The following is a 15,027-nucleotide window of genomic DNA, read 5'->3' as shown; positions in this document are numbered from 1 at the left end:
AAAAGTCTTAATTTGTAGATGAGGAAGGAGATGAATTGACTGTAGTATACCATCAAGGATAACTATTAGCATTGAGGGGCACCTCGGTGACCCAGTCAGTTAAGCATCTGCCTTGGGCTCAGGTCATGATCTCAGGGTCTTGGGATCGAGCCCCATGTTGGGTTCTCTGCTCAGTGGGGAGTCTGCTTCTGCATATCCCTCTGTCGGCTGTTCCCCCCGCTGGTGCTCTTCATCAAATAAATAAATAAAATCTTTTATAAAAAAAAAAAAAAAAAACATAGAAACAACCCAGAAAACAGAAAAATGGATTAACTGTAAATAATGCAGAGGAGGAAAATTTTTTTAAGTCTATTAGCATTCAAAAAGTTAATAGAAATAGAACGAAAAATGGAAAATAAAGGAATTCTCCAACTGTGCTCTCATTTCTTGGGACTCACCAATCAATTACTCAGTTCCTTTTCCTCATACACTGAATTTTCTGAATTATCTAAAATTTTGCTATTTGCCTTATAAAGCAACTTGCAGAAGCCTAAATAACCAAAGGAGGATCTTGGGCATCTAGGCAGACAGCTTAATAAATGTTTATCTAAAAGATAATCATCAAAAATTAACAGTGGTTGGGGCGCCTTGGTGGCTCAGTGGGTTAAACTTCTGCCTTCGGCTCAGGTCATGATCTCAGGGTCCTGGGATCAAGCCCTGCATCATGCTCTCTGCTCAGCAGGGAACATGCTTTCCCGCTCTCTCTGCCTGCCTCTCTGCCTACTTGTGATCTGTCAAATAAATAAATAAAAATTTTTTTTTAATTTTAAAAAAAATTAACAGTGGTTATAAATGATTGATGGGTTTTTGGTGATTTTTTTTTACTTTCTTCTTTATACTTTCCACCTTACTTCATTAACTAGTATTTTTATAAAGAAAAAAAACCAGATTTTTAGTATGAAAACAAAGTTTTCATATTCCAAATTCACATCTCCATTACTTATTAAATAACTGGCTTTCCTTAACTCATCTCCTATTATGAAGGCCAATTAGAGTTCAGGAAAAGGCTAGGAGGCTGATAAGAAAGTACAGTGACATGTGGTGAAAAATACTGCCAGAAACACTAAACCTTAGGGTTGGACAAGATCTTAAAAATACTTTGATCCAGAATGCTTAGATGGCTCAATGGGTCAAGCCTCTGCCTTCAGTTCAGGTCATGATCTCAGGGTCCTGGGATGGAGTCCCACATCGGGCTCTCTGCTCAGAAGGGAGCATGCTTCCTCCTCTCTCTCTCCAGCATTTGATTTTCACATTACAAACTTCCTACATTCCAAAGCAACCTATTCAATTTTTGGATAGATCCAACAATGGAGTCCACACTTGCACTAACCCAATGCTTCCAATGTAGTCTTTACTCACATGGTCTGAAGAAATGCATTTAACCACTATTAAGTTTCCCCTGGGTTCCTTTAATTATTCCTTGTTTTTACAGTTTGTGGCCTTTCCAACTAGTCTGGTCACTCTCCTGTAAAAGCACTTCATATGTCTATATGCCTTTTATGGTAGTGTCCCAGGGCACCCATTATTTCCAGTATGGCCTCAACAAAGCAGTACTGGACTGCTATCTTCCTCATTCTCAACAATACCACCTTATTTTTCTCATGACTGCATTGCAAAGGTAACTAATATGAAGTCTGCTGTCTAGTAAATTTTTTTTTAAACTGTTTTGCTACCAAAGAGAATACCATTCAAATGTATTTATCCTGGACTTCAAATATTTCTGTACTGGAAAACAACCTGTTAAACTCAACTCACCTCTCTGGACTGCTGTATACATTCATTCCATAAATATTTCTGAAAATCTACTATTTGCAAGTCTAATGCATTAAACGAGCATTAAACTATTCGAATGCATTAAACGAGCATTAAACAACAAACAAAAAAACACAAAAATCACTGCCTCAGGGGCCTGGGTGGCTCAGTGGGTTAAGCCTCTGCCTTCGGTTCAGGTCATGATCTCAGGGTCCCGAGATCGAGTCCCGCATTGGGCTCTCTGATCAGCAGGGAGCCTGCTTCCTCCTCTCCCTCTCTCTCTCTCTGCCTGCGTCTCTGCCTACTTGTAATCTCTCTCTGTCAAATAAATAAATAAAATCTTTAAAAAAAAAAATACTACCTCATGCTGCTGATGTTTGTCATTTTTTTATAATTTATGTTAGAGAGAGAGCAAGAGCACAAGAAGGGGAGGGAGAGAAGGAGAGGAAAAGAATCTTAAGCAGATTCCCCACTGAGCACAGAGCCTTCTGTGGGGCTCAATCCCACGACGCTGAGATCATGACCTGAGCCAAAAACAAGAGTGAGATGTTCAACCAAATGAGCCATACAACCACCCCTCTGTCATCTTTTCTGATCCTGACTCAATAAGCTAATACTTTCACCATCCATCCCTCTCAGTTTTTATGACATCCATGAAATATACCTAAACTCTTTGCATCTCCATGCAAGTCACAGGTTAAAAAGAACAAACAGGATGGAGCTGAACAGCAGAGTAAGATGACCGTAGGCTTGCTTTATCCTTCGAACATAGCAAGATAAATATCAATTCATGCTGAATACCCAGAAATCAATCTAAGGACTGACAGAACAAACTCAAAAATTAGAAGGAGAGAGGCCACATTCTGGAAGGTAGGAGGTACGGAGATGTGATCTGGGGAGATGAGATCTGGGGACTGCAGTTCTGCAGAGAGGAGGGAGCCCTGGTAAAAGAGAGGGGTGACAGAGAGAGAAGAGCACATGGGAGATCAGACATGGAAAAACGCTTCCCCAAAGCCTGACTGGGAAAAACAAGAAGGGTTGATTTTTGTGAGTTTTTAATGACCAGTGAGGCCGAAGACTGGAGTTTTAGAGGTATGCAGCATGGCTGGTGTGGAGCCCTAAAGGTGCTGCAGTGCTCCCAGGGAGAAGGAGGGCAGATAACCTGGAAGCAGATGGTGCGAGCTGAGAATTCCTGGTACATAATGGGAGACAGTTCCCCTTCTTGGTGCCATCGAGGAGAGCTGGCATTGGCTCTCTAGGAACAAAAGAGCCAGCGGGCATCATTTCCCTCCTCTGCCCCTCAGTCTAGGTGCTGAGACACCTGCTGAGGACAACTAACATGGACACGGGCTCTTTGCAGCACTTTATTCCAAACTCCGTGCCCTGTGCTTTGGTGTGACTGCCCTTCTGGGACAAACCTGCATCAAATCCAGCACAGTGATACCCTCCCCCAGAGGACCAGCATAGGTCCATGCCATGCCAGGTCCCTAAAGTTTGGAATTTTAAAACTCAGCCAGCCTACCTGGGATAGAACACAGGTGCACTGCAATGCCAGCGGGCAGACAGCCCAGACACAGACAAGGTGAAGGAACGGATCTGTGGGATGCCTGGGACACATGCTCTTCTGGAAGGGCTTCCTGGACAGTGGCAGGTATGAACTCTCCCCTCCAGAAATGAGGGAGGGGGCTGGTGCCATTTCTCTCTCCTGCCCCTCAGCATAAACTAACTTTGGTAAGCAGCACAGCACCAGCACTGGTGGCCTGAACTGCTTACAACAAGCCTCACCCACCCTGTGCTCTGAAGGTGCTGCTTTTCTCAGACAAGTGTGCCTAAGAACGGTGCAGCAAGCCCCTCCCTCAGAAGACCAGCACAAATCCCCCACATGCACCAAGTCTACTGACTAGAATGTTCTGCAGAGCTTCAGCACTAGTGGAAACAGCATCTGGTGCCTTTTAACAAGCAGACCAAAACATACCTAGGTCAAACTCAGCACAATCTAGCCAAGGTCCAAACACTCCCCACTGCAGGCAAGAGAAACTACAGAGGACTGACCCAAAGGAAAGAGCAATCAAAATACAGCCACAGAAAGCACACAACATACCTCAGAGATACTTCCTAAAGCACCAGGCCCTGGAAAGTATAGGACCTCTTCTTATAAAGCCATTAATCTCAGAAGCGGGAAACATAATGGGCTTTCCTAACACAGAGAAGAAAAGAGAGATCTAGACAAAATGTAAAGATTGAGGAACTCATCCCAAAAGAAAGAATAAGAAAAGGTCATAGGCAGGGAACTAATTGAAACAGGTAAAAATATGCCTGAACTTAAAGCAACAATCATAAGAATATCAGCTGGACTTGAGAAAGGCACAGAAGACACAAGGGAGTCTCTTACCTCAGAGATAAAACATCTAAAAACTAGTCAGGCCAAAATGACAAATGTAGTAACTGAGATTTGAAACCAACTGGATGTAATGACCACAAGAATGGAAGAATTAGAGGAATAAATAAGTGATACAAAAGATAAATTATGAAAAACAATGAAGCTGAAAAGAAGAGGGAAAGAAAAATATTATATCCCAAATGTAGAAGGAGAGAACTCAGTGACTCCATCAAACATAATATTTGTATCATAAGAGTCCCAAAAGAAGAGAGTAAAAAGGGAACAGAACAGGACGCCTGGGTGGCTCAGTTGGTTAAGCAACTGCCTTCAGCTCAGGTCATGATCCCAGCATCCTGGGATCGAGTCCCACATCGGGCTCCTTGCTCCGCAGGGAGCCTGCTTCTCCCTCTGACTCTGCCTTCCACTCTGTCTGCCTATGCTTGCTCTCGCTCGCTCTCTCTCTGACAAATAAATTTAAAAAAAAAAAAAAAAAGGGAACAGAACATTTATTTGAGGTAATAATAGAGAAATGAAATAAAAATTTCCCTGATCTGGGGAAGGAAACAGACACCCAGATCCAGGAGGCAGAGAGAGAGCTCATCAAAATCAACAAAAGCAGGTCAATACCAAGACATAACACAGTTAAATCTGCAAAATATAGAGAGAAGGGAATAAATCCTAAAAGCAGAAAGACAAAAGAAATCCCTAACTCATAAAGTAAGACAAATAAGGTTAGCAGCAGAATTCTCCCACAGAAACTTAGGAGGCCAGAAGAAAGTGACATGATATATTCAACATACTGAATGGGAAAAATATGTAGCCAAGAATACTTTAGCCAGCAAGGTTGTCATTCAGAATAGGAGGAGAGATACAGAATTTCCCAGACAAACAAAAACTAAAGGAGTTTATGACCACATAAATGGGCATGCAATAAATAGTAAAGGAAACTCTTTGAGTGGGAAAGACAAAAAACAATAAAGACTAGAAAGGAACAGAGAAAATCTCCAGAAAACAACTTTATAAGTAATACAATGGAACTAAGTTCATATCTATCAATAATTACCCTGAATGAAAATGGACTAAATGCTCCAATCAAAAAACACAGGGTGTCAGAATGGATAAAAAAGACATAATGGGGGACGCCTGGGTGGCTAAGTGGGTTAAAGCCTCTGCCTTCGGCTCAGGTCATGATCCCAGGGTCCTGGGATCGGGTCCCACGTCGGGCTCTCTGCTCAGCGAGGAGCCTGCTTCCTCCTCTTTCTGCCTGCCTCTTTGCCTACTTGTGATCTCTGTCTGTCAAATAAATAAATAAAAATCTTAAAAAAAAAAAAAAAAAGGACAGAATGGATATGCTGCCTACAAACACCTGCAGATTGAAACTGAAGGGACAGAGGCACCTGGGTGGCTCAGTGCTTAAGCATCTGCCTTCTGCTCAGGTTATGATCCCAGAATCCTGGGATTGAGCCCCGTATCAGCTCCCTGTTCAGCAGGAAGCATGCTTCTCCCTCTCCCTTCCCCCCTGCTTGTGTTCCCTCTCTGGCTATGTTTCTCCCTGTCAAATAAATAAAATCTTAGAAATAAAAAAGAAATCGAAGGGACAGAAAATCATTTATCATGTTAATGGAAGTCAAAAGAAAGGTGGAGTAGCAATACTTATGTCAGACAAATGAGATTTTGTTTTGTTTATTTTTGAAAGTAGGCTCCACACCCAGCCTGAAGACCAAAATGGGGCTTGAACTCACAGCCCTGAGATCAAAACCTGAGCTAAGATCAAGAGTCAGATGCTTAACCAATTAAGCCACCCAGGTGCCCTGAGCCAAATGAGATTTTAAGCCAAAGACTGTAACAAGAGTTGAAGAAGGGCACTATATCATAATAAAGGGGTCTACCCAACAAGAGGACCTAACAAGTATAAACATTTATGCCCCCAACTTGAGAGCACTCAATATGTAAAACAATAACAAACATAAAGGAACACATTGATAATAATACAGTAATATAGCAAGGGACTTTAACACTCCACTTACAGCAATGGTCAGATCATCTAAGCAGAAAATCAACAAGGAAACAATGGCTTTGAATGACACACTGGCCCAAATGGACTTAACAGATACATTCAGAACATTTCATCTTAAAGCAGCAGAATACACATTCCTTTCAAGGGCATGGGACATTCTCCAGAACTTACCACACACTGGGTCACAAATACAAATACAAAGAGACTGAGATCACACGTGTATATTATCTGACCACAACACTTTGAAACCTGAAGTGAACCACAGAAACAATTTGGAAAGACCACAAATACATGGAGATTAAAAAACACCCTACTAAAGAATGAATGGGTCAACCAGGAGATTAAAGAATAAAAAAACACATGGAAACAAATGATAATAAAACACAAATAAGCCTTTGGGATGCAGCAAGAGCAGACTTAAGAGGGAAGTATACAGCAATACAGGCCTACCTCAACAAGCAAGAAAAATCTCACAAGAGCAACCTAACCTTACACCTAAAGGAGCTAGAAAAAGAACAAATGAAGCCTAAAGGCAGCAAAAGAAAGGAAATAAAAAAGATTAGAGAAGAAATAAATGATACAGAAACAAACAAAAACACCCCAGCAGAACAAATCAATGAAAACAGGACCTGGTTCTTTGAAAGAATAAAATTAATAAACTCCTAGCCAAACTTATCAAAAAGAAAAGAAAAGGATCTAAATAAATAATGAGAATTAGAAAAGACAGATTACAACCAACACCACAGAAATATCAATAATTAGAATACTATGAAAAATTATATGATAACAAATTGGGAAATCTGGAAAAAACTGATAAATTCCTAAAAACATATAAACTACCAAACCTAAACTGGAAGAAATAGAAAACTTACACCAATAACCAGCAAAGACATTGAATCAATAACCAAACTCTCCCAAAAAACAAAAGTCTGGGACCAGATGGCTTCCCAGGGGAATTCTACCAAATATTTAAAGGAGAGTTAATACTTATTCCACTCAAATTGTTCCAAAAAATAGAAATGGAAGGAAAACTCCCAAACTCATTCTATGAGACCACCTTATTTTCATTCTAAAATCAAAGACCCACTAAAAAAGAGAACTACAGGTCAATATCCCTGATAAACATGAAGGCAAAAATTCTCAACAAAATACTAGCAAATCGAATCCAACAGTGTATTAAAAGAATCATTCACCCCAATGAAGTGGAATTTGTTCCTGGGTTGCAAGGTTCAGTATTCATAAATCAATCAACATAATACACCACACTAATAAAAGAAAGGATAACCAGCATATGATCCTCACAATAGATGCAGAAAAAGCATGTGACAAAATTCAGCGTCCATTCTTGATAAAAATCCCCAGCAAAGTAGGGATAGAGGGAACATACTGCAACATCATTAAAGCCATATTCAAAAGGCCATATTAAAAAAGCTAATATTATCCTCAGTGGGAAAAAACTGAGAGCTTTTCCTCTTTAGTCAGGAACTACATCTACATCTACAGATGTAGATCTACAGACAGGGATGGCCACTCCTACTGTTATTTAACATAATACTGGAAATCCTAGCCTCAGCAATCAGACAACTAAAAGAAATAAAGGCATCCAAATTAGCAAGGAAGAAGTCAATCTTTCACTATTTGCAAATGACATGATACTCTGTAGAAACCCAAAAGATTCCACCAAAAAATTGCTAGAACTGATAACACAAATTCAGTATAGTTGCAGGATACAAAATCAATGTATGGAAATTTGTTGGATTTCTTTTCTTTTCTTTTTAAATTTGTTGGATTTCTATACACCCATAAAGCAGCAACAGAAAGAGAAATCAAGGAATTGATTGTACCAAAACCCGTAAGATACCTAGGAAGAAAACTAACCAAAGAGGCAAAAGATCTGTACTCTGAAAATTATAAAACACTTATGAAAATTGAAGAGGACATAAAGAAATGGAAAAACATTCCATGTTCATGGATTAGAAGAACAAACATTGTTAAAATTTCTACACTCTCCAAAGCAATCTACACATTTAATGCAATCCCTGTCAAAATACCACTAGAATTTTAAACAGAGCTAGAATAAATAATCCTAAAATTTGTATGGAACCACAAAAGACCCGAATAGCCAAAGCTATCTTAAAAAAGAAAAGCAAAGCTGGAGGCATCACAATTCTGGACTTTAAGCTATCTTACAAAGCTGTAATCATTAAGACAATATGGTACGGCACAAACTCAGATACATAAAAACCAATGGAATAGAATAGAAAATTTAGAGATGGACCCACTACTATTGGGTCAACTAATCTTCAACAAGCAGGAAAGAATATCCAATGAAAAAAAGACGGTCTCTTCAACAAAAACTGGACAGCAACATTCAAAGGAATGAATCTAGGGATTCTGGGTAGCATTGTCCATTGAACATCGAACTCTTGGTTTTGGCTCAGGTCATGAGATCACTGCACTCAGCATGGAGTCTGCATGAGTTTCTCTCTTCCTCTCTGTCTGCCTCTTCCCACCTCACACTCTCTCCCTCTCTTAAATTAAAAAAAAAAAAAAGAAAGAAAGAAAATAGACTACTTTCTTACACTATACACAAAGATAAATTCAACTGGAGGGAGGGGGGTTGAGAGAAGGGGGCGGGGTTATGGACATTGGGGAGGGTATGTGCTATGGTGAGTGCTGTGAAGTGTGTAAACCTGGTGATTCACATACCTGTACCCCAGGGGATAAAAATAAATATATTATATGTTTATTAAAAATAAAAAATTTAAAAAAAATAAATTCAAAATAGCTGAAAGAATAGGAGCACCTGATGGCTTAGTCAGTTAAGCGTCTACCTTCAGCTTAGGTCATGATCCCAGGGTCCTGGAATTGGGGCCCACATTAGGCTCTCTGCTCAACGGGGAGCCTGCCTCTCCCTCTCCCTCTGCCTAATGCTCCACCTGCTTATGCTCACATGCACTCTCTCTCTGTCAAATAAATAAGTAAAATCTTTAAAAAAAAACTGATTAAAGACCTAAGCTAAACATGAGACAAGAAACCATCAAAATCCTAGAGAGGAACACGTGCAGCAACCTCTCTGACATTTGCAGTAGCAACTTCTTACTAGATACATCTCTGGAAGCAAGGAAAACAAAAGCAAAAATGAACTATTGGGATTCCATCAAGACAGAAAGCTTCTTTACAGCAAAGGAAACGATCAACAAAACTAAATAAATAGCACCTTTGGAATGGAAGAAGATATCTGGAAATGACATATCTGATAAAGGGTTAACATCCAAGATCTATGAGGAAGTTATCAAACTCATCCCCCAATAAACAAATAATCCAGTTAAGAAATGGGCAGAAGATGTGAATAGACATTTTTCAAAGATATACAGATGGCTAACAGACATACAAAAAGATGCTCAACATGAGTGATCATCAGAAAAATTCAAGTCAAAAGTACAATGAGGTATCACTTCATACCTGTCAACAACAAAGGAAACAACAGATGTTGGTGAGGATGCAGAGAAAGGGGAACCCCCTTGCACTGTTGGTGGGAATGTAAACTGATTGCAGCCACTCTGGAGAACAATTATGAAGGTTCCCTAAAAGGTTAAAAATAGAACTGCCCTGCGGTGCCTTGGTGGTGCAGTTGGTTAAGCCTCCCACTCTCAATCAAGAGCCCACTCAGGTCATGACCTCAGGGTTCTGAGATCAAGCCCCAACTCGGGCGCCACACTCAGCATGGAGTTGGCTTGCTTCTCTCCGTTCGCACACCCACTCTCACTTGCTCTCTGATAAATACATAAATAAATAAAATCTTTTAAAAAAAGAATAGGGGCGCCTGGGCAACTCAGTGTGTTAAGCCACTGCCTTCGGCTCCAGTCATGATCTCAGGGTCCTGGGATCAAGTTCTGCATCCAGCTTTCTGCTAAGCAGGGAGCCTGCTTCCTCCTCTCTCTCTGCCTGCCTCTCTGCCTACTTGTGATCTCACTCTGTCAAATAAATAAATAAAATCTTTTAAAAAATTTAAAAAAATAAAAAATAATTTAAAAATTTAAAGAAAGAATAAAAACAGAACTACCCTACAACCCAGCAACTACACTACTAGGTAATTACCCAAAGGATACAAAAATACCAATTTGAAAGGACACATGCACCCTTATGTTGACAGCAGTATTATCAGCAATAGCGAAATTATATAAAGATCCCAAGTGTCCACCAACTGATGAATGGATAAAGAAGCTGTACATATATATATGAATATTCATATATATATGAATATTACTCAGCCATAAAAAAGAATGGAATCTTGCCATTTGCAATGACATGGATAGAGCTAATGACTTAGCTCTGCTTAGTGACTCAGTGACTTAGCCAAGTGAAATAAGTCAGTCACAGACAAATACCATATGATTTCACCCATATGTAGAATTTAAGAAAAGAAACAGATGAACATGGGCGTGGGGAGAGAGGCAAAATTTAAAACAGAATCTTAACTATAGAGAACAAACTGAGATTTGCTGGAGGGGAGGTGGGCAGGCAGATGGGTATTAAGGATGGCACTTGTGATGAGCACTGGGTGTCATATATAAGTGATGAATCACTAAATTCTATTCCTGAAACTACTATTACTCTATATGTTAACCAACTGGAATTTTAAAAAAAACTTGAAACGAACAAACTAAATAAATAAAAAGAACAAAAGGTTAAGGCTAAAAGTCCAGGGTATTCCAACAGAAACTTTCCTTTATTAATTCATTGAAAAGTTGTTTAAGACTATTCGTACAGCTATTTATTTAATGAGCTACCCTTGCATCTAGGTTAGATTTCTCTATCTCCTCCATAACTATATTAGGAAGTACTTGTGAAATCGAAATATACTGAGTTTCTCAAACTTCCTCGACTTTTCAGATTTTCTGCCCTCAAATTTCAAAAATGCAAAAGCTTCAGCCTGCCTTATGTGGATTAAAATAATTTAGGCAGGGATGTCTGGAGGGCTCAGTCAGTTAAGCGGCTGCCTTCAGCTCAGGTCATGATCCCAAGCTCCTGGAATCGAGCCCCACATGGGGCTCCTTGCTCAGCAGGGAGCCTGGTTCTCTCTTTGCCTGCTGCTTTCCCTGCTTGTATTCTCTCTCTGGCAGATAAATAAATAAAATCTTTTTTAAAAAATTTAAAATAAAATAAAACAATTTAGGCAGCAGTGACAAAAAGCTGAACTTACCCCTTTCATCCAATAGGAGATTTTCTGGCTTAATATCCCTGTGAGTTATCCCAATACCATGCAGATAAACCTAAAAGAGAAACAGAAGGAAGCACACCAAAATTTGGTAACTTACTTCATTCATAATAATTTTAAGCAAAAGGAAAAGAGACAACTGTACCTACCACCCCCGCCATGAGTTGATGGAAGAACCTCTGAGCATCTTGTTCAGGCATGCCTATGTCTGGCTCTATCAGAATTAATTATGAAAGTTAGTTTGTCAGGTAAACATAATCAGGCATCAACCACAAAGTCTAATTCTAAGGTTAGACTTTTGTGATGGTATTCTGGCAAACAGAATCTTACAGTAACAATTAAAAGACTCTGGTGTCCACTGGCTCATACAATACTTAGTAACTTACATTTCCCCATCTGTTATGTGGCAAAAATAAATTAACATCACAGGAAAGTTTCAAAGAAAACAAACTGCTACCCAAATTAAGAATGGAAGCTATACCTTGAAAGCCTCTGCTTATCTTACACTAACCATCATTTATTTGGTATCTTTCAAATTCTCCCCCAATTTCTTCTAAATGCTATAAAAATATTTTCCCCGCCCCTGAAATGTAATTGCCAAAGTGTTAGCCTGGGCAAATATAAACTAATTTCACCAAATATTTAACAACAAAATGAAATTTCATACACTCACTCATACTACAAAGCCATGAATGCCTGCAAAATTCTTTCAGGAAATACAGTTTGATTAAGAAATGTCCTACTGTCAGTTATCTTTTTATATTTTGATCTCCCTCTTTATCTCTTTGATTTCTTTTACACTGAACTCTCTCCTGAGATACATACTAGAGAATCTAATAATCAGTTTTTAAATATGAACACAATAGCTTTAAATATTAAATTTAGATCCACATAATATTAATCTTATGTACTTCTCAGTGTTCTGCAATATCAAGTCTTCAAATTTACATAGAACACTGAAGGAACAAGTACAGAATTTACTAAATATAGGCAAAGCAATCCTAGAAAATTCTCAAGCTAATTTCACTTAAATAAATGAATATAACAACACGCTATTATTTTGGCTCTATAAATGTATACGATTTCATGTAACTGAAATGTCTACAAAAAGAATCGCTGCGTAGGTAAATAATACATTGCACTAATGATACTTATCTGTGAGATTAGTTTATCATTGTTAAACTCTACAAAACAGCAATTCTAGTCAAAATCACATACACAAATTGGGGGGAAAGTTTTCCTTAATGATTCCATATACGCTTTAATGTGCTAATATAACTTGCAAAAAACAAGAAAACTTACTCCAATTTCACTGTTGCATAAGCAGTTCTGAATGGACAATGACCAAATCGCACTCAAGATGAAAAAACAAACTTAGAAACTTATTTGGTAAAAATAGTTATTATAAAGCTTATTTCCCTACCTATTCTGTCAAAAAGTTCTCCTCCACTACAGTACTCCAGAAATAGATACTGGATATTGCCTTCTCTCCTGTGACCATAAAATTTCACCACATTCTCATGATTTAGCATTTTATTGATACAGATCTCTTTCTTAATATTTTCTGGACAGTCTACGGCACGCTTCATGTCTACAATCTTGACTGCAACTGCTTCTTCAGTTCTTCTATTCACAGCAAGTTGAACCCTCAAAAGGAAAAGGAAGACATTTGAATTCTATTTCTTTGAAAACTTCAAAAGATTAAATATGAATCAACAATTTTATCTTCATTACTTTCTCTACTCAGTAGAAACCAAGAAAATGGTTTCTGCCATGTTCTCTACAGAAACTACTCCTTTCTGAAATGTGAAGTATGATGACTAATGCTCTAAAGAAGTCATTATGTTGAACATCCAAAGATTATTTAATACATACTTGAAAAACAGGGCACCTGGGTGGCTCAGTTAGGTGGCTGCCTTTAGCTCAGGTCATGATCCCAGAGTCCTGGGATCAAGCCCCACATCAGGCTCCTTGCTTGGCAGGTAGCCTGCTTCTCCCTCTCCCTCTCCCTCTGCCTGCCTGCCTGCAGCTCCCCCTGCTTGTGCGCTCTCTCTCTCTCTCTCTCTGTAGAATAAATAATTTTTTTAAAGAAAAAATAAATTAAAATGGAGTAACAGTAATTCCATGCCACATCACATATACAAATGCTCTATTCATTTAATTTTAATAACACTACCTAATATTTATTAACCTCATACTATATATGTCTGTGGTAACTGTTCTAAGGGGTAGGTACTATTATTTTCATCTTAGAGCTGAGGAAAACAGAGACATGCCTCTAAGAAGTTTGCCTAAGAACACAAACCAGTATGTTAGTATGTGATGAACGAAGATTTGAAACCGGGCAGTCTGACTCCAGAGTCTGTTCATTTGCTCATTTAACCACTATGCTTAAACCCCAGGAAGGAATATGTGGGGGGAGAAAGCGACTTCACAGGTCTCTTCCAGCTCTTTACAGAGAAAATGTTTTTTAAAAAGGTATGGGGGATTCATTCTTACAAAAGATGGTGCGGCTCTAAGAGTTCAAACGCCAAGATCTGTTCTCTAAGATGCCACTGTGTTAGAATAAACCATTCCAGAACAACGAGTATGTTCTCAGAACAGGGAGAAAACTAAAAAGCAAGTGTGAAGGCAAGGAGAAAGGACTCAAACTCACTCTCCATAGGCACCTTCTCCCAGGGTTTGCACCAAGTCCCAGTCTTCCACAAAGGGCACTGCCATGACTCCACCACGGACCACGGCTGTCAAAGGCAGGAACCCAGAAAAGACGGGGATGAGAATAAGCTTCAACCACCTGCCATGAACCCTCAATATAACAGTTTGGTTTCCCCTTACACCTCGCCCGTATTTTATCTAAGGCTTTTATCCAAGGCGAGCAAGTATTCTAAATTCTGGCATTCTGTGGTGGAAATCACCATCCCCATTCCCACGCAGAACGAAGCAGAAACTGCCTTCCTCAGACCTCTGTGAAAAAGCAGCGGCTCTGTTGAGGAGTCGGGGACACAAATGCTTTGATGGGAATGACTACGGACGGGCTGGGGGTGAGGCGGGTGAGGGGCCGCGAGCTAGTGGAGACCGACAGAGTTTAACTCCGACGCCTGCAGCCCCTCCTCCCCCCGCGCTCAGCTCCAATTCCCACCCCCCACACCGCCCCAAAGGCCGGGAGGAGACTGGGGCGGGGCCAAACTGCCCCAAGAAGCGGAAGGAAGGGCTGGCAGGCACTCGAGGCCGCCGGCACCCAAACCTCCGGGGTCTCAAGCCCACAGAGGAGTAGTCTCTCCAATCCCCACACAACGGGACCCCCCCTGGTCCCACACCTTTCCACCCTCCGAAACCGCCCCTCAGCGCGAGTCTCTCCGATCCCCTTCGCTAGTCACCGATAACTTCCTCTCGCCATGCCCCTCCCAACTAATGTAGACCCCGAATTCCTTCTACAGGCTCCTTTCCCACCCTACCGGCCGCCCCTCCTCACCAGGCCGTCCTTGGGCCGCCACCACAGGAATCCAAATGCTGCGCTTTTCCCGCCAAAACTCTGCCGGCGTCACGCTGTCGCAAACGCGCGCACCCCTGCCGTAAAGGAGGAGAGCGCGCGTCCCTTCGTCCTGCCGCTTTAAAGGG

At 40.2% G+C, this 15,027-nt stretch overlaps 1 protein-coding gene across 2 annotated transcripts in view; it reads right to left on the bottom strand.

Annotated features, from left to right (window-relative positions):
* Window positions 1–15,003, bottom strand: part of CHEK1 (checkpoint kinase 1) — a 31,343-nt gene extending 16,340 nt beyond the window's left edge. Inside the window, exons 1-5 of one of the 2 annotated variants that reach the window (XM_059184015.1) lie at window positions 14,882–15,003; window positions 14,066–14,150; window positions 12,833–13,056; window positions 11,559–11,623; window positions 11,395–11,464 (exon numbers count right to left, since the gene is read on the bottom strand). In XM_059184015.1, the coding sequence (XP_059039998.1) occupies window positions 11,395–11,464; window positions 11,559–11,623; window positions 12,833–13,056; window positions 14,066–14,130 (424 nt within the window). In that variant the 5' untranslated portion in view covers window positions 14,131–14,150; window positions 14,882–15,003. Of the gene's footprint in view, window positions 1–11,394; window positions 11,465–11,558; window positions 11,624–12,832; window positions 13,057–14,065; window positions 14,151–14,881 lie in introns of those variants that run through there. The other variant, XM_059184023.1, reaches the window with a different exon arrangement.
* Between the last annotated feature and the right edge of the window lie 24 nt (window positions 15,004–15,027).

This window comes from Mustela lutreola, chromosome 1 (assembly GCF_030435805.1).
Source record: "Mustela lutreola isolate mMusLut2 chromosome 1, mMusLut2.pri, whole genome shotgun sequence".
Taxonomy (NCBI): Eukaryota; Metazoa; Chordata; class Mammalia; order Carnivora; family Mustelidae; genus Mustela; species Mustela lutreola.
The sequence above is the reverse complement of the archived record's forward strand: the minus strand, read 5'-3'. Positions and strand labels throughout refer to the sequence as shown.